The sequence below is a fragment of the Schistocerca serialis genome, chromosome 6, assembly GCF_023864345.2.
Source record: "Schistocerca serialis cubense isolate TAMUIC-IGC-003099 chromosome 6, iqSchSeri2.2, whole genome shotgun sequence".
Lineage (NCBI taxonomy): Eukaryota > Metazoa > Arthropoda > Insecta > Orthoptera > Acrididae > Schistocerca > Schistocerca serialis.
This window is the reverse complement of record NC_064643.1, coordinates 531,206,015-531,232,823: the sequence shown is the minus strand read 5'-3', so window position 1 is coordinate 531,232,823 and position 26,809 is coordinate 531,206,015. Positions and strand designations below refer to the sequence as shown.

At 42.9% G+C, this 26,809-nt stretch overlaps 1 protein-coding gene across 1 annotated transcript in view; it reads right to left on the bottom strand.

The window, feature by feature from the left end:
• LOC126484967 (probable glutamate receptor) overlaps positions 1-26,809 on the bottom strand; it is a 115,434-nt gene that overhangs the window by 38,325 nt on the left and 50,300 nt on the right. Inside the window, exon 4 of the mRNA XM_050108569.1 lies at positions 18,030-18,256. Within this exon, the coding sequence (XP_049964526.1) occupies positions 18,030-18,256 (227 nt within the window). The remainder of the gene's footprint in view (positions 1-18,029; positions 18,257-26,809) is intronic.

Genomic DNA, 26,809 nt, shown 5'->3' with positions numbered 1-26,809 from the left:
CCCCCCCCCCCCCCCGAGTCCTTTTGCATCCCCCTCCTCTGCCTTTCCCCACTCCCTCTCGCGTGTTCCCAGCCCCCTCCCCCCTCTTGTGAGTCCTCGTCCTCTGTCGGTTCCTTCCCCCCTCCCTCCACTTCGTTTTTCCTCTCCTTTTTCTTTCCTATCGTCTGTCCAGGTTCCCCCCATCTGCCCTCGGCTGTGGTGTGTCATCTTTGTGCCAGCTCTTTTGTGCAGTGTTTTAAGTGAGTGTTCTGCGTTGTGCGTCTTTTCCAAAGTGTTATGAACAGAATCATGCTGTCGCTGGGTATGATTTTTATATCTCTTGCGAACAGAAACCAGACTGTCGTCGTGTTTTTTAATTTGTCTGAGTATTATTTTACCTGTCTGCTTCCTGTGTATTTTATTAGCATCGCCAACCCTTTGTTTTATGTTTTAAGTTCCCCAATTTTCCGCCATTTTACCATTTAAGTCGCCAATTTTATCGCCTGCTTTTATTATTTATTATCTTCATTGCTTTAAGAAATTCTGTAGGCTGAAGAGCGGCGTACTAAGCTGCTGCCGTCCCACCCCTTTCGGGGGGAGTCGAATCTCAATAAAGGTCATTACAAATCTGTGTTGATGACTTGTGACGTTGCCAGTCACATTGAAGGTGCTTCTGTTATTTAGCAAAAGGTATAAATAAGATAAGGAGGCAGGGCCATGCTGTACACTCTTGTTGGGGCAGCAAAGTTGGTACTCGAGACCTGCAAGGGACTCATGTGTGAGAATCCTGGTTCCCAAAGCCGTAGCGAGTGTGTAGACCTACGTGGCACAGTCGAATTGCTGAGCTCATATTTTGATAAACGTTTACGGAAATCAGTGGTAAAAAATTGCGCTATCTGAGGAAAAATACTGATTCAAGTTGTTGTTGTCAAAGTTTAGAAAATATAATAAGCTTGCAAACATGAAAATTTATGAAGATATTATTCAGAAGCGGCCGAAGATTTCTGAACATTGACGTGCAGACTTGAATCGTTGCGACTCACAGAACATGCTGTAGACGGTATTCCTGTTTGAAATTACAAAATGTAGCAAATTATCGAATTCACAAGGCTCGATAAGACAAATTTTTGAAAAGGTAACCCCAAATTCTAATTTCGTCAATCAGTCACATCCGCTGCACAGTGACTAGCTATATATTCAAAGTCACATTTTTCGATTTCACTTACGGCTGTGAGGAAAAACAGAAAGACTGATGTAATTTGACCATCGTCAGCTCGCAGATGCCAGAAACAGGCGTGCGTTATTTATATGTGTCCCCATGAGGTACAAGTTTGCCAGATAGGTTGCACGACGGCATAAAAACATCCGACATTTATGTGTAGTTGTATTCTATAGGAGCAGCTGCAAGGAATTAGCTCGCAGACTTTTCACAGCCATAACATGGGGATTTTCAGCGGCAGAGTTATGCAGTAACACTCCTTGCTTCTCAACTTTCGACTCAAGGTGTACCGGACCAGAGTTCTTGATCTCAGCGTAGTGATGCCTTCGCTGGTGTCCATCTTTACTGATAGTCTGGAGCGTCATTATGGAAATACACAGTATATCGACAGATTTGCTGTCGGAGTTAAGTCAGTAGACTGAAACAACTGAAATGGAACAGGATATGAATGTAGGGACCAACAAGTTGGTGCGTTTTGTCATGGATTTCACATTAGAGACCTGTGCTCAGATCCAATGTGCCTGATGTCTGTGAAGAGAAAAAGCTGGGGAGAACTAAACCCAACCATTAACAAGCAAACCTGTAAGATTAGGTAACGAAGGCTTACTGTATGAAACATCACCAAGTACTCACGTTAGCTATTGCACAAAACATCGTCACAGTTGGTGTATGGAGGTCTGGGAGAAAATGATCTGTAGTTAGTGACAGATTTTGCTTCCATGGTCACCTAAGAGACGTCGAATGTTACATAAAGTACTACAAACACGCCGTCAATAGAGGAGTGAAGAAACGTTTTGCAGAGATGTAGATCATGTAGATGTGCACGTGAGACCCGGCGAATGCTTGTTGAACGTTGTTTGCCTGAGTATGATAGGACACCCTTGAAATTCAGTACAATTGGTGAGATGGTTTAAGGCTATTTTACATCGGATTATTCTCAGAGAGTTGTGTAAGATAACCACGCATTTGACTAATCACGATCTTCATCTACATCTGCATCATACTCCGCAAGCCACTTAAAGGCGTGTGGCGCAGAGTACTTTCGGTACCACTGATCCCTCCAACCCCGTTCTACTCGCGAATACTGCGTAGGAAGAATGATTGTCGGTAAGCCTTCGTATTGGTTCTAATTTCTCGAATTTTCTCCGCGTGGTCAATGCGCGAGATGTTTGTGGCGGGAAGTAATATGTTGTCCGACTCCTTCTGAAAAGTGCTGTCCCCAAATTTCAACAGTAAATCTCTCTGTAACGCATAACGCCTCTCTTGTATCGTCTACCAGTGGAGTTTAGCATCTCCGTAACGCTCTCTCGCTAGCTAAACGATCCCGTCACGAAACACGCCGCTCTTCGTCGGACCTTCTCTATCTCCTATATCAGTCCTACCTGATAGGGATCCCATATAGATGAACAATACTCAAGAATCGGGCGAACAAGCGCCTTATAAGCCACTTCTTACGTGGATGAGTTACACATCCTTAAGATTCTTCTGATAAATCTGAGTCTGGTGTCTGCTTTTCCCACTATCTGTTTTATGTGGTCATTCCACTTGAGGACGCTCTGGATGGTTACCCCTAGTAATTTTACGGCATACCCTGTCTCCATTTGTTTGTCATCAATAGTGCAGCTGTACAGTAGTGGATTTCTTTTCCTATGTATGCACAATATGTTACATATATTTACGTTCAGGATCAACTTCCAGAGCCTGACCATTCATCAACTCTCTACAGGTCGTTCTGCAAATCCTTACTATCTTCTGGCGTTGCTACTTTGGTATAGACAACTGCATCATCTGCGAATGGCCTTAAAGAGGATCCAACGCTTTCTACTAGATCATTTATATATTACCAAATAAGCAGCAACCAGTCGCAAAATCATGTTTTCTTTATTTACTTATGCAAATCGATTTCAACTGATTAACAGCCATCATCGGTGCTACAAATACAAGAATAAAAATAATTAATAACAGTGACCAAATGAATAAATGTACATAAAGCAACGTAAAACCAATTAAATGTATGTAGACGAATTAAACCATTTAAAATGCACATTCAAATTTACCTTTCAATGTATATGGTCCCTGAGTAGTAACACTGTCTAAAGCACAGGTCAAACATAAAGTGATACATAGAGAATCAGGTAGTGAAGGGAGACGAAAATTTAATAGTCATGGGTGACTGGAATTCGTCAGTAGGAAAAGGGAGAGAAGGAAACATAGTAGGTGAATATGGATTGGGGGGAAGAAATGAAAGAGGAAGCCGCCTTGTAGAATTTTGCACAGAGCATAACTTAATCATAGCTTACACTTGGTTCAAGAATCATGAAAGAAGGTTGTGTACCTGGAAGAATCCTGGAGATACTAAAAGGTATCAGATAGATTACATAATGGTAAGACAGAGATTTAGGAACCAGGTTTTAAATTGTAAGACATTTCCAGGGGCAGATGTGGATTCTGACCACAATCTATTGGTTTTGAACTGCAGATTGAAACTGAAGAAACTGCAAAAAGGCGGGAATTTAAGGAGATGGGACCTGGATAAACTGAAAGAACCAGAGGTGGTACACAGTTTCTGGGAGAGCATAAGGGAACAATTGACAGAATGGGGGAAAGAAATACAGTAGAAGAAGAATGGGTAGCTCTGAGGGATGAAGTAGTGAAGGCAGCAGAGGATCAAGTAGGTAAAAAGACGAGGGCTAATAGAAATCCTTGGGTAACAGAAGAAATATTGAATTTAATTGATGAAAGGAGAAAATATAAAAATGCAGTAAATGAAGCAGGCAAAAAGGAATACAAACGTCTCAAAAATGAGTTCGACAGGAAGTGCAAAATGGCTAAGCAGGGATGGCTAGAGGACAAATGTAAGGATGTAGAGGCTTGTCTCACTAGGGGTAAGATAGATACTGCCTACGGGAAAATTAAAGAGACCTTTGGGGAGAAGAGAACCACTTGTATGAATATCAAGAGCTCAGATGGCAACCCAGTTCTAAGCAAAGAAGGGAAGGCAGAAAGGTGGAAGGAGTATATAGAGGGTTTATACAAGGGTGATGTACTTGAGGACAATATTATGGAAATGGAAGAGGATGTAGATGAAGATGAAATGGGAGATAAGATACTGCGTGAAGAGCTTGACACAGCACTGAAAGACCTGAGGCCCCGGGAGTAGACAACATTCCATTAGAACTACTGATGGCCTTGGGAGAGCCAGTCATGACAAAACTCTACCATCTGGTGAGCAAGATGTATGAGACAGGCGAAATACCCACAGACTTCAAGAAGAATATAATAATTCCAATTCCAAAGAAAGCAGGTGTTGACAGATGTGAAAATTACCGAACTATCAGTTTAATAAGTCAAAGCTGCAAAATACTAACGCGTATTCTTTACAGACGAATGGAAAAACTGGTAGAAGCGGACCTCGGGGTAGATCAGTTTGTATTCCGTAGAAATGTTGGAACACGTGAGGCAATACTAACCTTACGACTTATCTTAGAAGAAAGATTAAGAAAAAGCAAACCTACGTTTCTAGCATTTATAGACTTAGAGAAAGCTTTTGACAACGTTAACTGGAATACTCTCTTTCAAATTCTGAAGGTGGCAGGGGTAAAATACAGGGAGCGAAAGGCTATTTACAATTTGTACAGAAACCAGATGGCAGTTATAAGAGTCGAGGGGCATGAAAGGGAAGCAGTGGTTGGGAAAGGAGTGAGACAGGGTTGTAGCCTCTCCCCGATGTTATTCAATCTGCATATTGAGCAAGCAGTAAAGGAAACAAAAGAAAAATTCGGAGTAGGTATTAAAATCCATGGAGAAGAAATAAAAACTTTGAGGTTCGCCGATGACATTGTAATTCTGTCAGAGACAGCAAAGGACTTGGAAGAGCAGTTGAACGGAATGGACAGTGTCTTGAAAGGAGGATAGAAGATGACCATCAACAAAAGCAAAACGAGGATAATGGAATGTAGTCAAATTAAATCGGGTGATGCTGAGGGGATTAGATTACGAAATGAGACACTTAAAGTAGTAAAGGAGTTTTGCTATTTAGGGAGTAAAATAACTGATGATGGTCGAAGTAGTGAGGATATAAAATGTAGACTGGCAATGGCAAGGAAATCGTTTCTGAAGAAGAGAAATTTGTTAACATCGAGTATAGATTTAAGTGTCGGGAAGTCGTTTCTGAAAGTATTTGTATGGAGTGTAGCCATGTATGGAAGTGAAACATGGACGATAACCAGTTTGGACAAGAAGAGAATAGAAGCTTTCGAAATGTAGTGCTACAGAAGAATGCTGAAGATAAGGTGGGTAGATCACATAACTAATGAGGAGGTATTGAATAGGATTGGGGAGAAGAGAAGTTTGTGGCACAACTTGACTAGAAGAAGGGATCGGTTGGTAGGACATGTTTTGAGGCATCAAGGGATCACAAATTTAGCATTGGAGGGCAGCGTGGAGGATAAAAATCGTAGAGGGAGACCAAGAGATGAATACACTAAGCAGATTCAGAAGGATGTAGGTTGCAGTAGGTACTGGGAGATGAAGAAGCTTGCACAGGATAGAGTAGCATGGAGAGTTGCATCAAACCAGTCTGAGGACTGAAGACCACAACAACAACAGAGAATTGACTGACAGCGAGAAACCATAAGGGGCGCTGCAAAGAAAACTCGCCCTCTACGCGGAGAGATACATCAAAAACAAAAATGAGAAGAAGAAATGACATACAAAGTGCAGTAAAATATAATGATAAAATACTGGTGCTGCAGAATAAGTGTTTTGCAGGGTTCTCTAACACTTGCACTAATAGTGCAGTCATGTGATCATTTTTGTCTTCAGTGTTCTATTTTTATTTTTGTGCAAGTATCTGTCTCAATATTTGTCTTTCGAAGTTAATTTTATTTGCTGTGTGTTTAGGGCAGTTCCAAATAAAAGGAAAGTATATAGGTTTTCAACTTTGTTGACTAGCTTCAAAATGCTACATGCTAGTTGTGCTCAGATTATTATAAAATGTCACACCAAAGATTTTGAAACAATAAATGTAATGTGAAACATAATGATGTACAGGCAACAATAACTACTTAATTGCTACTTTATTAAAATTATAGTATATATATATATATATATATATATATATATATATTTATTTATTTATTCTCTGGAATTTGTTGGCTTGACTGATTGGGAACCATATGGAGCCTACCATTTATTTATATATGTTGTAAACAGCAGCGGTCCCATCATACTTCTCTATGGTACTCCGGATATTACCTTTACATCTGTCGATTTTGTTCCGTTAAGACGAACGTGTTGAGTTCTGTCTGCAAGAAAGTCTTGAATCCAATCGCAAGTCTGCTCAGATACTCCTTAAGTTCGTATTATTTTCATTAAACGGCAGTGCGTGACGGTGTCAAATGCCTTACTGAAATCAAGGAACACGGTATCAACCTGAGCGCCGTTGTCCACTGCGCTGTGGATCTCATGGAGGAACAGAGCGGGCTTTGTTTCGCAGGATCTCTGTTTACGGAATCCATGTCGATTTTTTTTAGAGGAGATGCTCATTTTCCAAAAACGTCGTAATTCTTGAGCATACAATATGTTACACAATCCTAAAACAGATTGACGTCAACGATATAGGTCTATAATTGTGTTGATCTGTCTTCAAAACTGGGATGACCTGCGTTTTTTTCTAGTCGTTAGGTACCTTTCGTTGCTCAAGCGATCTACGATAAATTATTGCTAGAAAGGGAGGAAGTTCTTTCGCATAATCTTTGTAGAATCTTATAGGTATCTCATCTGGTCCTGACGCCTTTCCACTACCAAATGATTGTAGTTACTTTTATTCCGCGATTTGTTATCTCAATATCTTCCATTTCGACGTTCGTACGACGATTGAAAGGAGGGACAGTGCTACGATCTTCCGCGGTGAAACAACTTCGGAAGACCGAATAAACTTCCGAAACAGGCAAGGACTATTTGGATAGAAGAGTTTAGCGATTGTAAATCATATCCGTTTGGATATCATATGACCACACCACAGTGTACCTAGCACAGATAAAAGTTCAAATTATTACATAACATAAGAAGTGGTGGCTTTCCTGAAATGAAAACATGTACCCAAATGGCCTTGACTGAAGTCAGTGTTCACGTCAGTCCTAATCGCATTGGCTGTTCGAGATCCGGAAATAAACGCCGAGAAACAAAGGGACGGCTGCACATCGCATCTACGAGTATTGTCACACTACGACGGCACAACTATTTCCTGCTGTTTAACAAAATGGGAAACAAAATCTGTCACTTAGGTGCCACGGCATACTGGAAAGACCTTCCCAAACTGGAAATACTATGACAGGGTAGTAGAAAAGAGAAACCATACAGAGTGTTGGTGGGTGACGCTCTTGATGCGGACAGCAATGAGTTCTTCCGAGAGTATTATGCTTATGACATGCCTGGAAAACGTCCCTTATTGGTGCATAAAAATCTGAAAGCTTATTGCAGGTAAAAAGGTGCAGCACAGTCCAGTTTAACCGCTTGATTATTTTAGTTTTAGTTTTAAATTATTGTATTCCAGCAGTAGATATAAACATGCTGCAATAACAGTCGGTTCCTTGCACCTCGTAAGCAGTCGAGATGATTGACTAAGTATTTAAGAAAAACATTGTTTGTCAGAATCTTCGAACGTGGGTGAAACGTTCTGGTAATGAGGTAGAGTGGATAATATGGTCTAGAGCTGCCAGATGACGTTACAGGAAAGTACAACATTTTAAAATTTGTACAGTGTGCCAACCAGTCAGGGAATAGTTTAGGGAATTGTTTTAAAATTTTTTACTTCAAAAGTTCGCGTCAAGACTCTACAAGTTTTCTCCTTGAATAACTTCTGCCATGCTTGTGTGACCCAAGCTGCTTGCCTTTCAGGACCGAGGTAGTTCTGTCTGGTTAAAGCTGCTAACAAGAGACGCCTTCAGCACTCAGTGGGATGGACGTAAAAAAACTCTGTTGAAGTTTCTGGCGAATTCATGGAATCGATTTAGCCAATAGTGAACTTTGGGGGCAAGTGACGTGTGTGGACACTGGAGACCTTTGGAGAGCAGAGCACCGTCGCTTCCCTCGTTTGTGATCCAGACCTCGACAAGGAGAGACGTCTTTCTTGAGAGGCAAAGCCTCTGGTGCTACGCCCCGTGACCGGCTACCGGCAGAAATTAACAAGAACCACAACCTTCCCCACAGTCCACTTATTTAGTTTGTTCGACCTCCTGGACTAGTAACTTCCTACCCTAGGCGCGGCCCATATATTCTGTACAAAATTATACGCTCTTCACTAGGCCTAAGCAGTAAAGGAAACAAAAGAATAATTCGGAGTAGGTATTAAAATCCATGGAGAAGAAATAAAAACTTTGAGGTTCGCCGATGACATTGTAATTCTGTCAGAGACAGCAAAGGACTTGGAAGAGCAGTTGCACGGAATGGACAGTGTCTTGAAAGGAGGATATAAGATGAACATCAACAAAAGCAAAACAAGGACAATGGAGTGTAGTCGAATTAAATCGGGTGATGCTGAGGGAATTAGATTAGGAAATGAGACACTTAAAGTAGTAAATGAGTTTTGCTATTTGGGGAGCAAAATAACTGATGATGGTCGAAGTAGAGAGGACATAAAATGTAGACTGGCAATGGCAAGGAAAGTGTTTCTGAAGAAGAGAAATTTGTTAACATCGAGTCTAGAGTTAAGCGTCAGGATGTCGTTTCTGAAAGCCGCGCGGGATAAGCCGAGCGGTCTGAGGAGCTGCAGTCATGGACTTTGCGACTGGTCCCGGCAGAGGTTCGAGTTTTCCCTCGGGCATGGGTGTGTGTGTTTGTCCTTAGGACAATTTAGGTTAAGTAGCGTGTAAGCTTAGCAGTTAAGTCCCATAAGATTTCACACACATTTGAACATTTTTGTTTCTGAAAGTATTTGTATTGAGTGTGTACGGGAGTGAAACATGGACAATAAACAGTTTGGACAAGAAGAGAATAGAAGCTTTCGAAATGTGGTGCTACAGAGGAATTCTGAAGATTAGATAGGCAGATCACATAACCAATGAGGAGGTATTGAATAGAACTGAGGAGAAGAGGAGTTTGTGGCACAACTTGACTAGAGGAAGGGATCTGTTGGTAGGACATGTTCTGAGGCATCAAGGGATCACCAATTTAGTATTGGAGGGCAGCGTGGAGGGTAAAAATCGTAGAGGGAGACCAAGAGATGAATACACTAAGCAGATTCAGAAGGATGTAGGTTGCGGTAGGTACTGGGAGATGAAGAACCTTGCACAGGTTCAAATGGCTCTGAGCACTATGGGACCTAACATCTGAGGTCATCAGTCCCCTAGAACTTAGAACTACTTAAACCTAACTAACCTAAGAACATCACCCACATCCATGCCCGAGGCAGAATTCGAACCTGCGACCGTAGCGGTCACGCGGCTCCAGACTGAAGCGCCTAGAACCGTACGGCCACACCGGCCGGCCCTTGCACAGGATAGAGTAGCATGGAGAGCTGCATCAAACCAGTCTCAGGACTGAAGACCCAGCAACAGCATTTAACATCAGTCCTGGACACCCAATCTAAAATCCTTACCGCTCGATTACATGCATTCATGTCAATACATTCCGCTGCTACAGCGTGACAAAGTGAGCACTGCGATAAAATTCTAACCTATATTGTTGTGGAGACTAATAATCTTCAAAACCAACTCTAATCATCAAAATAGCGGTTTAGCATAGCCTCGTTTAGCATAGCCTCCCTATATATTCGTTCGTGACCCAAGTGTATTTCCACAAATGGACACAATTTCTGTTCTAGCCAACTTCTTGTTGTTGCGAAACTGACATGGTTGCTGCAAAGACGCAAGCGAGAGAACAACAAGGAAAGAAATCAATATGTGGCTGAAATTAACTGTCAAACACTAATTTGTTTCAAATGAAACTACATGGTTCCAGAGGCCTTTTCAAGGCTCAGACATCTGTGATGTATGTATGCATATACACTGATGGGAAAAAATCGAAACACCAGAAAATAATTAATATAGAGTAATGAAATTATATATACATCTACATTTATACTCCGCAAGCCACTCAACGGTGTTTGGCGGAGGGCACTTTACGTGACACTGTCTTTACCTCCCTTTCCTGTTCCAGTCGCGTATGGTTACAGAGAACACGTTTGTCTGCGCAAATATTAAAGTGATTAACATTGAAATATCACAGTACGATGTAAGCCGGAGATAAACCATTGCAAATGTCTGCTGATAGGGTAGGGTACGAAGTTACCAGCTGTAGGCCAGTCTAAGAGGTCGAACAAACTGAAGAAGTGTACAGTGGGAGAGGTGGAGGTTCATGTTAACTTCTGATGGTGGCCGGTCATGGGGCGCAGAACTGAGGCTCTGCCTTCCATGAAAGACGTTTGTTCTAGTCGAGAAAGAAGCGGCGTTGTTCCGCTCTTATAAAAATGACTTTTTTTGTAATATGAATATTTATATACGTGTTTGGAGAGAGAGAAAGAGAGAGAGAGAGAGAGAGATTGATTTTTGATTGAGATTTTTACTTTAAGTCGTAACTGGTACCTGAATTTTGGTTGCTGCCTCCTTGAATGATCAGCTTCTACACCAGTTGTTGACGTATTGCAATTTGGAGGAAGTTATTGTTATTTAAGGTTTAAAATACGAATCTGTTAGTTACTTGCCTATATTGCGGATAGCTTTGAGCCCAAGTTTTCGTACCTTTTCATACCTAAGGGACTACTGTTGTAAGTAAGATCAAAAAGCAATCTGCTTTTCGTGAGAAAAGGAGATTGCTTAGCACACAAACTTCCTTCAAACTACACGTGCTGCTACATCAAAATTGGTCAGTGGAGTTCAGCACCATACTATTGTACAAGAACATAATCCAATTACTGTAATTAAGAAATTATGAGAGGTTGTTACTTATTGAATGAAAATTATAGAGAATGTATTTCTTTTCCTGTATTTTAGTGAACTTTGTACACTTACAATTCTGTCGATTGAAAGACGGCGACGACAATGAATTTCACCTCCTTTTCCAAAAACAAGATATTTCTATTCTTCACTTCCAGAAAATTTGTACACATAAATGTTTGGCAACTCTTACACATACTTTACTCGGTTTTATCATTAAAATATCAATTTTCATTAAATGTGACAATACGTTCTCAGCGACGGCCTAGCAACACGTCGTCTTTCCACAAGATACAGATTAACAGTTCTCTTTTTTTTTAATAAATAATTTTTTTTTTTTTTTTTTTTAGAGAGATTCACAACTACTATCGTTGCGGCGATTGCACACTAAAGAGTTTGTTGCTGTCCAGCTATACGCTTCACTTCACTTCAAGTACTTTTTGAATCAAATTTACATTTACGGTATTTACACACATTATTCAGATTACTGAGCTTCTCAGAATAAAATCAGACACAGTTTAGTTAAAAAAAAGGGGCAGTGAGGCTCACATAACATTACACTCTCCAGAACCCTTCAGTGTCCACACAAGTAACCAGCCACCTAGGCTTATTACTGTCTAAACTGATGGCGTGCAACTTGAGCAGAGGGCTGAAGGCGTCTCTCGTCAGCAGCTTTAATAATCGGCGCAACCGCCAAAATGTTGATTACAAGCATTAAGACGTGCTTGCACTATGTGGACGACACAGGATTTATCGTCCAATGAAATCCCACATGTGCTCGATTGGAGACATATCTGGTGATCAAGCAGGACAAGGCAAGATCTCGACACTCTATAAGAGCATGTTGAATTATAACAGCGCTACGCGGGCGAACGCTATGTTGTTGGAACGCGCCCCCCCCCCCCTATCCCCCCCCCCTCTGGAATGAGGTTCATGAATCGCAGCTCAACAGGTGAATCACCAGGCTGACGTACAAATTTGCAGTGGCGGTGTGTGGGATAACGATGAGAGTTCTCCTGATGCCATACGAAATCGCACCCCAAACCGTAAGTCCAGATGTAGGTGCAGTGTGTCTAGCTCGCAAAGAGGTTGGTTGCAGGCTCTCCTAACACACACACAGCCATCACTGGCACCGGTGCAGAAATGGCTTTCATGAAAAAACACAACAGGCTACCACCCTGCCCTCCAATGAGCTCTCACTTGACACCACTGAGGTCACATATGGCGGAGGTCGGGGTCAGTGAAATGCACGGTACATGGCGTCTAGCTCGAAGCTGTCGTTGAAGTAACCGATCCATAATTTGTAAGTAGTCTGTTTAGGTTTATATGTTGGCGGCGCCACGTAGCGCTCTGTATGAAAATCGCTGACTGCGCTGTGTGCAGTCTGTGGCTGGTTGGACTCATTGTTGGAATATTCGCTTGTGTAGTGTTGGCCAGTTGGATGTGAACAGCGCGTAGCGTTGGGCAGTTGGAGGTGAGCCGCCAGCAGTGGTGGACGTGGAGAGAGAGATGTCAGACTTTTGAGAGGTTGCTATAAGCGGACGATCTGGACGTGTGTCCGCCAGAAAAAGGAAATTTGTAATGATGGATGTCATGAACTGATAGATATACAGGGTGTTACAAAAAAGTAAGGCCAAACTTTCAGGAAGCATTCCTCACACACAAAGAAAGAAAATATGTTATGAGGACATGTGTCCGGAAACGCTTACTTTCCATGTTAGAGCTCATTTTATTACTTCTCTTCAAATCACATTAATCATGGAATGGAAACACACAGCAACAGAACGTACCAGCGTGACTCCAAACACTTTGTTACACGAAATGTTCAAAATGTCCTCCGTTAGCGAGCATACATGCATCCACCCTCCGTCGCATGGAATCCCTGATGCGCTGATGCAACCCTGGAGAATGGCGTATTGTATCACAGCCGCCCACAATACGAGCACGAAGAGTGTCTGCATTTGGTACCGGGGTTGCGTAGACAAGAGCTTTCAAATGCCCCCATAAATGAAAGCCAAGAGGAATGAGGTCAGGAGAGCGTGGAGGCCACGGAATTGGTCCGCCTCTACCAATCCATCGGTCGCCGAATCTATTGTTGAGAAGCGTACGAACACTTCGACTGAAATGTGCAGGAGCTCCATCGTGCATGAACCACATGTTGTGTCGTACTTGTAAAGGCACATGCTCTAGCAGCACAGGTAGAGTATCCCGTATGAAATCATGATAACGTGCTCCATTGAGCGTAACTGGAAGAACATACTGACGAAACTAAAATGAGCTCTAACATGGAAATTAAGCGTTTCCGGACACATGTCCATATAACATCTTTTCTTTATTTGTGTGTGAGGAATGTTTCCTGAAAGTTTGGACGTACCTTTTTGTAACACCCTGTATATATGATGACTTTTGAACACTATTAAGGTAAATACATTGTTCTCTATAAAAATCTTTCATTTGGTAACTATGCCTATCAGTAGTTAGCGCCTTCAGTAGTTAGAATCTTTTACTTAGCTGGCAGTATTGGCTCTCGCTTTATTGTAATAGTTCGAGTAACGAAGATTTTTGTGAGGTAAGTGATTCATGAAAGGTATGGATTATTGTTACTCAGAGCCATTCTTTTGTAGGGATTATTGAAAGTCAGATTGCACTGCGCTAAAGATATTGTGTATCAGTTTATTGATGATCAGAATAAGTAAAGAGAGAACTGTCTGAGTACGTTCAGCTTTGCTCAGCTGTTTGAAAATCAAATAACGTAAGAGTTTTTCCAGCACTGTAAGTCTTTACGCACAAAGGGGAAGTTTCACATTCGTTATGTTAGTGTGGAGCCAGCTGCTGCTCAAATCGCTGCTGCAGATGCAGTACGATGCGCCACAGCCACACACTGAACACGTTGGTCTTCCCTCTGGCTGTCCAAAGCCCATGTTCTTGTGACTGTACGTTCTCGTGATGATCACTACCAGCAGTCAATTGCAGTGACTACATTTATGCCAAGTTATTCTGCAATATCGCAGAAGAAACATACGGCTTCTCATAGCCCTGTTACATGGCCTTATTCAAAACTCAGTGAGGATTTGATAATGTTGTCTTTGTTGCATGTATTTAATGCAAAACAGACTTACATCCCTGTAGTGGCGTTATTGGGCTACTAGCGCCACTCTTGTACGACTGGTGTGATTGAACCGAGGAAAGAATTGCTGTTTTGCAGCGCGTTCTGTGAAGCAGTCGCCCTCCGTTTCTGGCGGTGGCACCGCTGTGGTAATCGCAGCTTTGGTGTCTCCCTCTGGTGGAAAAGGGGAAAGGTTGCCTGTTCACGTGCATTTAAGGTGGCTATAAGCTCACCAGTCAGTCGGAGTCAGTCGGAGTGAGTCTGGGTCAGTCACTCGTCACCAGTTGCTCGTCTGTCTCTCGTTCGCATTTGTGCGGCAGTTAGTGTCTGTCTGTCGTTCGGAGTGCTAGTATGTCTGTCGTTTGGATCAAACTTTAAAGCCGACGAAATGAGAGTCTTGTCACTGCGACAGTAACAGAACTCAGCTAGTGGTCACCCCGTCGGAGCTGAGTTCCTGCATCTGAGTTTGCGCGTTAGGCCGCCAGTCTACTCGAGTTGCTCGGGCAACGGTCATTGGCGGTTGGATCGATCGGTTGGTCGGTCGCGCACTGACACACAAGATGACTTGTCCGCCTTGAGCGTCGGCGCACGTGAGGTCGCCACGTGAGTCCAGTGGGCCGCGCCATATAGCGAGGGATAGTGGCTTCGCGGCCGACACGAGAGCTTCAGGAGTCAACTCACGACGTCGGTCTGGCCGGTGCGAGCTGCGACGCTGTGAGACGGGAGATCGGCGCGCCTTCTTGCGTCCGTTGAAGCGGCTGGCAGCGGACGGTTCGGGAGAGCGTTGGGGGTGCTGCGCTAGGTCTCCGCCAGAAATCGCAGTTTATTAGAAGTTAAGTGATTGGAGATATGTTGTTTCATTTACTTGTTAAATTCTACTTGTTTTCTTGGTGAGGTCACCAGCCGCTTTGTTTTGGGGTCATCCCACCATTCTTCTCCGTTTGCCCAACCACGGGAAGGTGGTTATTTATGAATTGACTGGTCCGTTTTTCCCTTGTGGAGTAGGGGTGGGTTAGAGCAACCTGCAGTTCGGGTTGTTCAGTAATCTCCCTGTCAATCTGCCATACGTTAATATCTGCCTCTGTCATCTTTGTCGGATTCGGTGTTAACGAATTTATTGCTTGAAGTGTAACGGCCAAATTCCTGAAATATGTTTTTATTTTGCCTATCACCTTGAGAGGCGGTATATGTGCAATGTACAGCATCCGTGCCTCCTACGGGGTGCATAGTTTATGTGCTTATGTGAGTTGTTAAAATTTTTAGTTTAAAGTAATCTGGTGTATTGCAGATTTGCACCAGTGTAGTCTTTCAGAGGTTGTTGTGAGCAGTCGTGACTACGGCTGTGTCAAAAGGGAGCGGTAAGGTTCTCAGCCCGAAAGCTCATACTGCCAAAATTTTGTTGTTTCTGCCTCTGAATAAATTGTAACTTGATATTTAGAGGGTGCTTTCTGATTATAATTTTAAATCTGTTTCTAAAAAAAAAAAAAAAAAGAGAAAAGGTTTTAGGAATAAAATTTCCATTTGTTGAAAGAAATTTGATTTGTTTTCATCAGTTACCCACTGGCAACTACTTCCACGCTCACATAGTGTTATTAAATGTGTTAATGTTCTTTATGAATCGCTAGTAAGTAAAGTAAATGATTAAGAAAAAGTTTTGATAGTAAATTCACGGTTCAGTGATATCATTTTTCGGATGTAGAAAGACGCCTATCAGCTTTCGCTTAGATCGCGCAACTCTTTCTTGTTTGGCAATATTTTTCCATCAGTGTATAAATCACAGAAGGCCGAGACTTGAGAAGGTCTCTGGAACCACGTAGTTTCATTTGATTAAAGCACTGCCTGAGTTTCAGGCAGGATCCTCCCTTTCGTTCGGTGCTGAGGTGTTATTTCAACAAAGTTGGAGAGTTCAAATGGTTCAAATGGCTCTGAGCACTATGCGACTTAACTTCTGAGGTCATCAGTCGCCTAGAACTTAGAACTAATTAAACCTAACTAACCTAAGGACATCACACACATACATGCCCGAGGCAGGATTCGAACCTGCGACCGCAGCGGTCACGCGGTTCCAGACTGAAGCGCCTTTAACCGCACGGCCACACCGGCCGGCTAAAGTTGGAGAGTGTCTGCAATGCCGTTCGAGTTTAGGCGGAATACCAAGTGGGTTGAGGTGTGAATCGGGATTTGGATTCATGAGGGAGGCGTGCTAGTGTTGTCTGTGCAGTTGTGCCATGCTACTGTGCGAGGGTCGTATAGTGGTTAGTGAAGAGGAGATCTGAGTTCGAATCCCGGCCTTGGTATAAATTTTTGTTCATTGCTTGCATCTGCACATATATATTTATTGTGGTGTAAATGTTTGGCAAAGGACACTACTGGCCATTAAAATTGCTACACCACGAAGATGACGTGCTACAGAAGCGAAATTTAACCGACAGGAACAAGATGCTGTGATATGCAAATGATTAACTTTTCAGAGCATTCACAAAAGGTTGGCGCCTTTGCCGACACCTACAACGTGCTGACATGAGGAAAGTTTCCAACCGATTTCTCATACACAAACAGCAGTTGACCGGCGTTGCCTGGTGAAACGTTGTTGTGACGCCTCGTGTAAGGAGGAGAAATGCGTACCATCACGTTTCCGACTTTGATAAAGGTCGGATGTAGCCTATCGCGATTGCGGTTTATCGTATCGCGACATTGCTGCTCGCGTTGGTCGAGATCCAATGACTGTTAGCAGAATACGGAATCGGTAGGTTCAGGAGGGTAATACGGAACGCCGTGCTGGATCCCAACGGCCTCGTATCACTAGCAGTCGAGATTACAGGCATCTTATCCGCATGGCTGTAACGGATCGTGGAGCCACTCTCGATCCCTGGTTAAACAGATGGGGACGTTTGCAAGACAACAACCATCTGCACGAACAGTTCGACGATGTTTGCAGCAGCATGGACTATCAACTCGGAGACCGTGGCTGCGGTTACTCTTGATCACAGAAAGGAGCGCCTGCGATGGTGTACTCAACGACGAACCTGGGTGCACGAATGGTAAAACGTCATTTTTTCGGATGAATCCAAGTTCTGTTTACAGCATCATGATGGTCGCATCCGTGTTTGGCGACATCGCGGTGAACGCACATTGGAAGCGTGTATTCGTCATCGCCGTACTGGCGTATCACCCGACGTGATGGTATGGGGTGCCATCGGTTACACGTCTCGGTCACGTCTTGTTCGCATTGACGGCACTTTCAACAGTGGACGTTACATTTCAGATGTGTTACGACGCTTGGCTCTACCCTTCGTTCGATCCCTGCGAAACCCTACATTTCAGCAGGATAATGCACGACCGCATGTTGCAGGTCCTGTACGGGCCTCTCTGGATACAGAAAATGTTCGACTGCTGCCCTGGCCAGCACATTCTCCAGATCTCTCACCAATTGAAAACGTATGGTCAATGGTGGCCGAGTAACTGGCTCGTCAACATACGCCGGTCACTACTCTTGATGAACTGTGGTATCATGTTGAAGCTGCAATGGCAGCTGTACGTGTACACACGTCCAAGCTCTGTTTGACTCAAGCCCAGGCGTATGAAGGCCATTATTACGGCCAGAGGTGGTGTTCAAATTGCGTGAAAATGTAATCACATGTCAGTTCTAGTATAATATATTTGTCCAATGAATACCCATTTATCATCTGAATTTCTTCTTGGTGTAGCAATTTTAATGGCCAGTAGTGTATATGTTTATGGTGGTGTAAATGTTTGGCAAAGTAAATAAGTGAAACTTTGTTTTACTGACACTGAGGGTGTTCATTGCAGCAGCGCCTGCTTGGGTAATCAGGGTGTACGAGCCATCGCGCAGCAGCCCCGACATGTCGTGGAAAGGCAGCCGCGGCTGCCCCGAAGCCAGAGCCGCCGTGAGTGCGCCGCAGTAGGCTGTGTACAGCAGCAGCGCAGACAAAGACGCCACCGCCAGCGACGCCCGCACGCAGTCACGTGACGTCGTATCCTGTCCGGTGCCGACACCTGTACACAACAGCAGCGCGTGAGGGCGCTGTACAAAAGCGTAGCTGCCACTGCCGACGCTAGTAACCCAAAACGGACACAGCAGACTCCCACAGAGTTAAGGAAGCTCAGTCAGCATTCACATGCCTGCTAACTATCAGCTTTATACCGTCGACTTTGCGCCGCGCGGTCTAAGGCGTCTTACACGGTCCGGGCGGCTCCCCCATTGGAGGTTCGAGTCCTCTCTCGGGCATGGGTGTGTGTGTGTTGTCCTTAGTGTAAGTTGGATTAAGTAGTGCGTAGACTTACGAACCGATGAACTCAGCAGTTTAGTCCCATAATACCTTACCACAAATTTCCAATATCCCTCGGCTTGTTTCAATATACAACATAAAGGAAAATCTGAGGCTGAGGGTCATGCTAGCGACTGTCGCCACAGCTGGCATCCAAGAACACGGCACATAACGTCATGTCTATCAATCTGGCGTAAGAAACTGACAACAGACACATCTGTTCCTTCAGAGATTACTGACCCCTGACAAACTGGAATAACTGCAATTTCCAAATTATTTACTTGCGAAGTTACTGAATGGTTTTCTGCTGCTGTGTAGTTGCTCTCTAACCAGCAGTCCATATGAGCAAATAAATTGTGATTTTACCTGCAGTTACTCATATTTTTGGTAACTGCTCTATGCATAGCTCTGTTTAAAAAACATAGCTCGATGACGTCGAATGTTTGTGAAATCTTATGGGACTTAACTGCTAAGGTCATCAGTCCCTAAGCTTACACACTATTTAACCTAAATTATCCTAAGGACAAACACACACACCCATGCCTGAGGGAGGATTCGAACCTCCGCCGGGACCAGCCTCACAGTCCATGACTGCAGCTCCTGAGACCGCTCGGCTAATCCCGTGCGGCCTGGATGATGTCATAGAGTCGAGCTGAACATGTCTGCTTTCCTGCCCAGCAACTACCCTGCTGTAAATAATAACCTGAAGTTGTGATCCTGCAGTGAAATTATCTATGCCTTGGCTAGAACTACGAATTAATTAAATACACGAAAATATGAAATAAAAGATGAATGAATAATTTTATAAATGGGTTCTGCCCTAACATCTGTAATTGATGTAGACTATGGAGAATTATGTTGAATAATATTTATTCGATAAAGCATATCTCAAATAAATGGAAAGTGGTCCTACGATTTCCAGTGAAAATACAGACAGATAATAACATTATCAAATGCCATAAAGATGCATAGAAAGTGTTATGAGAATGGTAGTAGGAACCCCAAGCTAAATAGTCATCCAAGATGGGCGAAAGCTATATCCATTTCAGGATCACAATACACAAAATATTCATAGCTCAAAGTAGTTAAGAGTTAAAAAATATGATTTACTCATTAACACATGTGGGATAAAATGTAAATGTCGTGTGAGTAGCGCCTCCCGTCGGGTAGACCGTTCACCAGGTGCAAGTCTTTCGATTTGATGCCACTTCGCCGACTGGTGCGTCGATGGGGATGAAATGATGATGATTAGGACAACACAACACCCAATCCCTGAGCCTCCTTTGTAGACTGAACAGAAGTCTACCACTTGCTTTACCTGCGGCTAAAATTACACCGTCCAGTCCCATAAATGTGACCACCGCCTATGTTCGGCGTCGACAAGCAATAACTTGTCACAGACAGCAGGTGGCAGGACTTACTTTGGAGGGTATATACAACGTGCCGGGGGGATGTGGAAAATAGTGCAATCGATGCCACACTGTGGAAACCCAGCGATTTAGCTGACGTCCAAACCGGAATGATCACTGGCTTTCCTATCAAGGGTTGAGCGTCTCCGGAATGGTGACGCTATGGTTAAAGTGGACTGTGAGTGGCAAAATGTCGCTATCCAAACCGGCGTCGAGTTAGCTGTGGCGCACCAGGGTCAGAGACGACAGGGGTGACTGACGGCTATAGAGATGTGTAGGGGCGAACAGAAGTGAAGCTCTAGAGCAACAGACTACCCAGATGAACCAAGGTGCAACCAACAGTGTCTCCTTAGCGAGTGTTCAGCGAACGTTGCTGCGAATGGGGCTCCGCAGCGGACACCTGATTTATGCACCCACGTTAACTGCTGCTAATCGGCGGGGAAGGCTGGAATATTTGCGCCAATATCGCAATTGAGTGGCGACTGGTAGCCTTTTCAGATGCATCGCGTTTTATGCTCCATCAGACAGACGCCAACAATTGTTGTATGGGTCCAGGACAAATGAGGCAGCGTTATGGTCTGGGACTGTTTTCATGGCATTCACTGTGTGAGCTTGTCATTCTGCATGGCACAGTGGATCAACTCAAGTATGTGTCTTTCCTTGGGGACCATGTCCACCCCTACATGCGCTTAGTTTCTTTCCTGTCACGATGGCTTCTTCCAGCAACAACAATGCGATATGTCACACAGCTCACAGTGTAAGTGTGTTGTTCAAAGAGCACCAAGATGAGTATACCATATTCCCCAGACTCCCTGTATTGAAACACAGTAGATAATCTGTGGGGAACCTCAATCGGACTCTTCCAACCATGGATACTTAACCGAGAAACATAGTGCAGCTGGCCACAGCACTGGAATCAGCATCGCCCCACATTCCTGTTGGTGAACCTCATTGACTCTTTTCCTGCACGTCCGTGCTGTGAAAGGTGGTTATTCAGCCTTCTGACAGGTGGTCACATTAAAGTGACCGGATTTTATACCCTTGCAAATTGTTGCATCCTGGTATTTGTATGAGATGAACTATTTTAACTGTGACACATTGATATTATAGTTCTTGGATACTACGGTTTTGTGAAGTTCACAATAGTACATGTCTGAAAATTCAAAGAAAGTTTCCAGTCTCTGCTCCACATTTAAATTTTGTTAATATCCGAATGAATTCTTGTAAGACCTTTTCAGAAAGTACTTCATTATAGATAACTGCATCACCTGCAGAAAGTCTGAGGTTACTACTAATATTGTCTGCAAGATCACTGATATACAACACAAACAGTAAGGGACCTAACAAACTTTCCTCACTACACCCAACGTGACTCTCCAGCCAAATTAACTTTCTGCTTCCTTCCTACCAAACCATCCTCAGCACTGCCCCGTATTTCGCTTAATACCACATGCAGTCGGACTTTTGGTAATAAACATAGCTGTGACACAGTCACATGTGTTTCGGATGTCGAGAAATATTGCATCTTCTTGACTCGCTTAATCCGTAGCTTTCAGTATGTCATGTGAGAAAAGTGCAAGTTGGGTTTCATAAGATCAATGTTTTCAGAATCCATCCTCTTTGGAATGAAGGAGGTCATTCTGTTAGAGATACGTCATTCTGTTACAGCCCAAAATATGTTTCAAGAATATACAACAAATGGCTGTGAAGGATGTCGGACAATAGTTTTGTGGACCAGTTCTGCTACCCTTGCTGTGGCCTACGCTTTTTCCCAATTACTGGGCATGGTTTTTTTTTGAGGGATCTACGACAGATTATAGTTAAAAGAAGAACTAACTCAGCTGTATATTCAGTACAGATTCTGATAGGGTCCCCATCAGGCCCCGGAACTTTGTTCAATTTCAGTGATTTCAGCTGTTTCTCAGAGCCACTGTTACTAATATATATTGGACTTATCTTTTCAGTGGTATGAGAATTAAACTAGGGCAATAGGCCTGGGTTCTTCTTTGTAAATCAACGTTTGAAAACGGGGTTAAGGATTTTTGCACTTGTTCTGTTACCTACAGTTTCAATTGGTGTCTCTTTGTGAGTGTTCGGAAACTAACTTTGGCGAAACTAACACCCTTTACACACACGAGATTTTGGTTGAGTTTTGAGAAATATCTTTTCACAATATTCTTTTACCATAGTTATTGCTCTCTTGAAAGCTAAACACTGTTCATTCAATATCTCTCTACCTACTGTACTATACTTTGTTTTACACCTATTATGCAGTACACACTGTTTCTTAGGAGTTTATTTACAGTGACTGTACGCCACGGAGAGTCCGTACTATCATGGACTGTTATATTACGTACGTAATCATGTATATTGTATGGTAAACTACGCTTTTGAAATTGAGCTATAGTTCCTCTACATCCTCCTGTCCTGAGCTAAAAGTTTCATGTTGCTCACTAAGCTGTAACACAACTCCTTCTTTATCTAGTTTACCGAGCGTATAAATCTTTCTTCTTGTTTTCATTACCCTTTGTATTCCAGTCATCATTATGGCCACAACTGCCACGCGGTCGCTGATACCAGTTTCGATCTGGACGTTCTCAGAGAGTTCACGTCTATTTGTTGCCTAAGATATTTTCATCATGAATGGGCTGCCGAACTACATACATATTATTTCAAATCTTTACGAAACATTTTCTCGGTGACATCCTCCAGAAAATGATTAAAGGGAAAATGTTTATCACGTACTACGTTTCTGCTGACAGATTTCAGATAGATTATATAATGGTAAGACAGAGATTTAGGAACCAGGTTTTAAATTGTAAGACATTTCCAGGGGCAGATGTGGACTCTGACCACAATATATTGGTTATGACGTGTAGATTAAAACTGAAGAAACTGCAAAAAGGTGGGAATTTAAGGAGATGGGACCTCGATAAACTGACTAAACCAGAGGTTGTACAGAGTTTCAGGGAGACCATAAGGGAACAATTGACAGGAATTGTGGAAACAAATACAGTAGAAGAAGAATGGGTAGCTCTGAGGGATGAAGTAGTGAAGGCAGCGGAGTATCAAGTAGGTAAAAAGACGAGGGCTAGTAGAAATCCTTGGGGAACAGAAGAAATATTGAATTTAATTGATGAAAGGAGAAAACATAAAAATGCAGTAAATGAAGCAGGAAAAAATGAATACAAACGTCTCAAAATGAGATCGACAGGAAGTGCAAAATGGCTAAGCAGGGATGGCTAGAGGACAAATGTAAGGATGTAGAGGCTTATCTCACTAGGGGTAAGATAGATAGTGACTACAGGAAAATTAAAGAGACCTTTGGATGTAAGAGAACCACTTGTATGAGCATCAAGAGCTCAGATGGAAACCCAGTTCTCAGCAAAGAAGAGAAAACAGAAAGGTGGAAGGAGCATATAGAGGGTCTATACAAGGGTGATGTACTTGAGGACCATATTATGGAAATGGAAGAGGATGTAGATGAAGATGTAATGGGAGATACAATACTGCGTGAAGAGTTTGACAGAGCACTGAGAGACCTGAGTCGAAACAAGGCCCCCGGAGCAGACAACATTCCATTGGAACTACTGACGGCCTTGGGAGAGCCAGTCCTGACAAAACTCTACCACCTGGTGAGCAAGATGTATGAGACAGGCGAAATACCCTCAGACTTCAAGAAGAATATAATAATTCCAATCCCAAAGAAAGCAGGTGTTGACAGATGTGAAAATTACCGGACTATCAGTTCAATAAATCACAGCTGCAAAATACTAACGCGAGTTCTTTACAGACGAATGGAAAACCTAGTAGAAGCCGACCTCAGGGAAGATCAGTTTGGATTCCGTAGAAATGTTGGAGCACGTGAGGCAATACTGACCCTACGACTTATCTTAGAAGCTAGATTAAGGAAGGGCAAACCTACGTTTCTAGCATTTGTATACTTAGAGAAAGCTTTTGACAATGTTGACTGGAATACTCTCTTGCAAATTCTAAAGGTGTCAGGGGTAAAATACAGGGAGCGAAAGGCTATTTACAATCTGTACAGAAACCAGATGGCAGTTATAAGAGTCGAGGGGCATGAAAGGGAAGCAGTGGTTGGGAATGGTGTGCGACAGGGTTGTAGTCTCTCCCTGATTTTATTCAATCTGTATATTGAGCAAGCAGTGAAGGAAACAAAAGAAAAATTCGGAGTAGGTGTTAAAATCCGTGGAGAAGAAATAAAATGTTTGAGGTTCGCCGACGACATTGTAATTCTGTCAGAGACAGCAAAGGACTTGGAAGAGCAGTTGAGCGGAATGGATAGTGTCTTCAAAGGAGGATATAAGATGAACATCAACAAAAGCAAAACGAGGATAATGGAATGTAGTCGAATTAAATCGGGTGATGCTGAGGGAATTAGATTAGGAAATGAGACACTTAAAGTAGTAAATGAGTTTTGCTATTTGGGGAGCAAAATAACTGATGATGGTCGAAGTAGAGAGGATATCAAATGTAGACTGGCAATGGCAAAGAAAGCGTTTCTGAAGAAGAGAAATTTGCTAACATCGAGTATAGATTTAAGTGTCAGGAAGTCGTTTCTGAAAGTATTTGTATGGAGTGTAGCCATGTATGGAAGTGAAACATGGACGATAAATAGTTTAGACAAGAAGATAATAGAAGCTTTCGAAATGTGGTGCTACAGAAGAATGCTGAAGATTAGATGGGTAGATCACATAACTAATGAGGAAGTATTGAATAGGATTGGGGAGAAGAGAGGTTTGTGGCACAACTTGACTAGAAGAAGGGACCGGTTGGTAGGACATGTTCTGAGGCATCAAGGGATCGCCAATTTAGTATTGGAGGGCAGCGTGAAGGGTAAAAATCGTAGAGGGAGACCAAGAGATGAATACACTAAACAGATTCAGAAGGATGTAGGTTGCAGTAGGTACTGGGAGATGAAGAAGCTTGCACAGGATAGAGTAGCATGGAGAGCTGCATCAAACCAGTCTCAGGACTGAAGACCGCAACAACAAACAACAACGTTTCTGCTGTTCATGTAGTCAAACTTCAGCATCAGACATGATGTCTGGTCTTCCAGCATAAAGTCTCGCGCCAGCACGCCAGGTGGGAAAGTTAGAGCAGAGAGGGCTGTGAGGAGGACGTCAGCCAATTGCACACTAACCGACCCCTCTCCAGGAGGACAACGCGACAGCAGCGCGTTCTACACACAGCAGCGCGCTCTACACAAAGAGGACATAAATGCCGCACCATCTGGCCGCGGCCCAGTTCTACGAGTTCTACAGTGAGTTCAAGAATAGCATCAAGACTAGTAGCATCAAGAGTAGTAGCATCAAGACAGTCATTTCGCTTCTACTATGTAGCATTGTCTATACTGAAGAGCTTTTTTATTTCGTCTGTCGCCCTTTGCTTGCGACGCGTCTGTTTGACACAAAGTTAAGTATTGTAATCATTTCCTTACGCAGCAAAATTCATTAATACGATTTGCTTGCATTGTTATCCAGCGATCCGATAAAGCAGGTTTCCTATACTCCCCATATTTGATGAGTGGCAGTATACAACATTGGCGACGAGTTATACGAAAAACCCCGTGCCTGGTGGCCACCGTTTTTCGTGTGCTATTCTATTTGCTGGCGCCTTAATTCTACATTGTCTTTTCTTTGCAGGGTGTGTTTACTTGCTTTAATAGTGTCTCTTGTAGTGTTTTTGCTAATCAGTGTTTTAAGATGGTCCTTGCAGAATTTTTCTTTGCTTGTGTGCTTATTTTTGTAGCTTGCCTTGTCTGTTTATTGCCTTTGTCTCTTCCAACATGCCCACCCCCTGCTCAGCGCCACAGCTGCAAGCGATAGATGCAATGCAACTAACACAGATGTTTCAGTTTCAGACCCAGCATACATTAACACTGCTAAACACGGTACTGCAGCTCCTGGCGAATCAAACGACTACAGAACGACAAGCACTACCTGTAGCTCGAGCGCTAAACCACCTTTTCGCCAGTTTAATGAACAATAAGAGGAATGGCTTGAATAATTGCAAAAGTTTGAAGCCCACCCTTTGTTCACAATGTACCAGGTATTGTGAAACTTCACTATTTTTTGTCCACGGTAGGAAGTGCAGTGTTCCACCTCATTCAAAAACTACTCCCTAATGCCATACTGAGTGAACTTTCCAATGATCAGGTTGTAGATTTGCTAACTAATTACTATGACCAACAAGTGAATGTCGTAGCAGCTAGGTATCAATTGTTTAATTGCAAGAAAAGGTCAGAACAAACTTATCGTGAGTGGTTAACAGATTTGCAGGCTTTGATGAGGGAATTTAGATTACATTAGATCAGATTGGCACTTTTTCCATAGATCATGAATACGACACTTCGTAATGATGTGGAACGTGTCATGTTAATAAAAGGTGTCCATACAAGATATTACATTACACAAAATATTACATGACACTTAATATTTTCAATTTTTTTTGTGGTAGGGGAAATTACCCACTTACTATATCCAAAAATTCATCTAATCAGTAAAAGGAGTTGCCATTCAGTAATTCTTTCAGTTTCCTTTTAAATGCTATATGGCTATCTGTCTGACTTTTGATGCTATTAGGTAAGTGACCAAAGACTTTTGTGGCAGCATAATTTACCCCCTTATGAACCAAAGTTAGATTTAATCTTCGGTGGTGAAGATCATCCTTTCTCCTAGTGTTGTAGCCATGTACACTGCTATTGCTTTTGAATTCGTTCGGATTGTTAATAACAAATTTCATAAGTAAATACACTCCTGGAAATGGAAAAAAGAACACATTGACACCAGTGTGTCAGACCCACCATACTTGCTCCGGACACTGCGAGAGGGCTGTACAAGCAATGATCA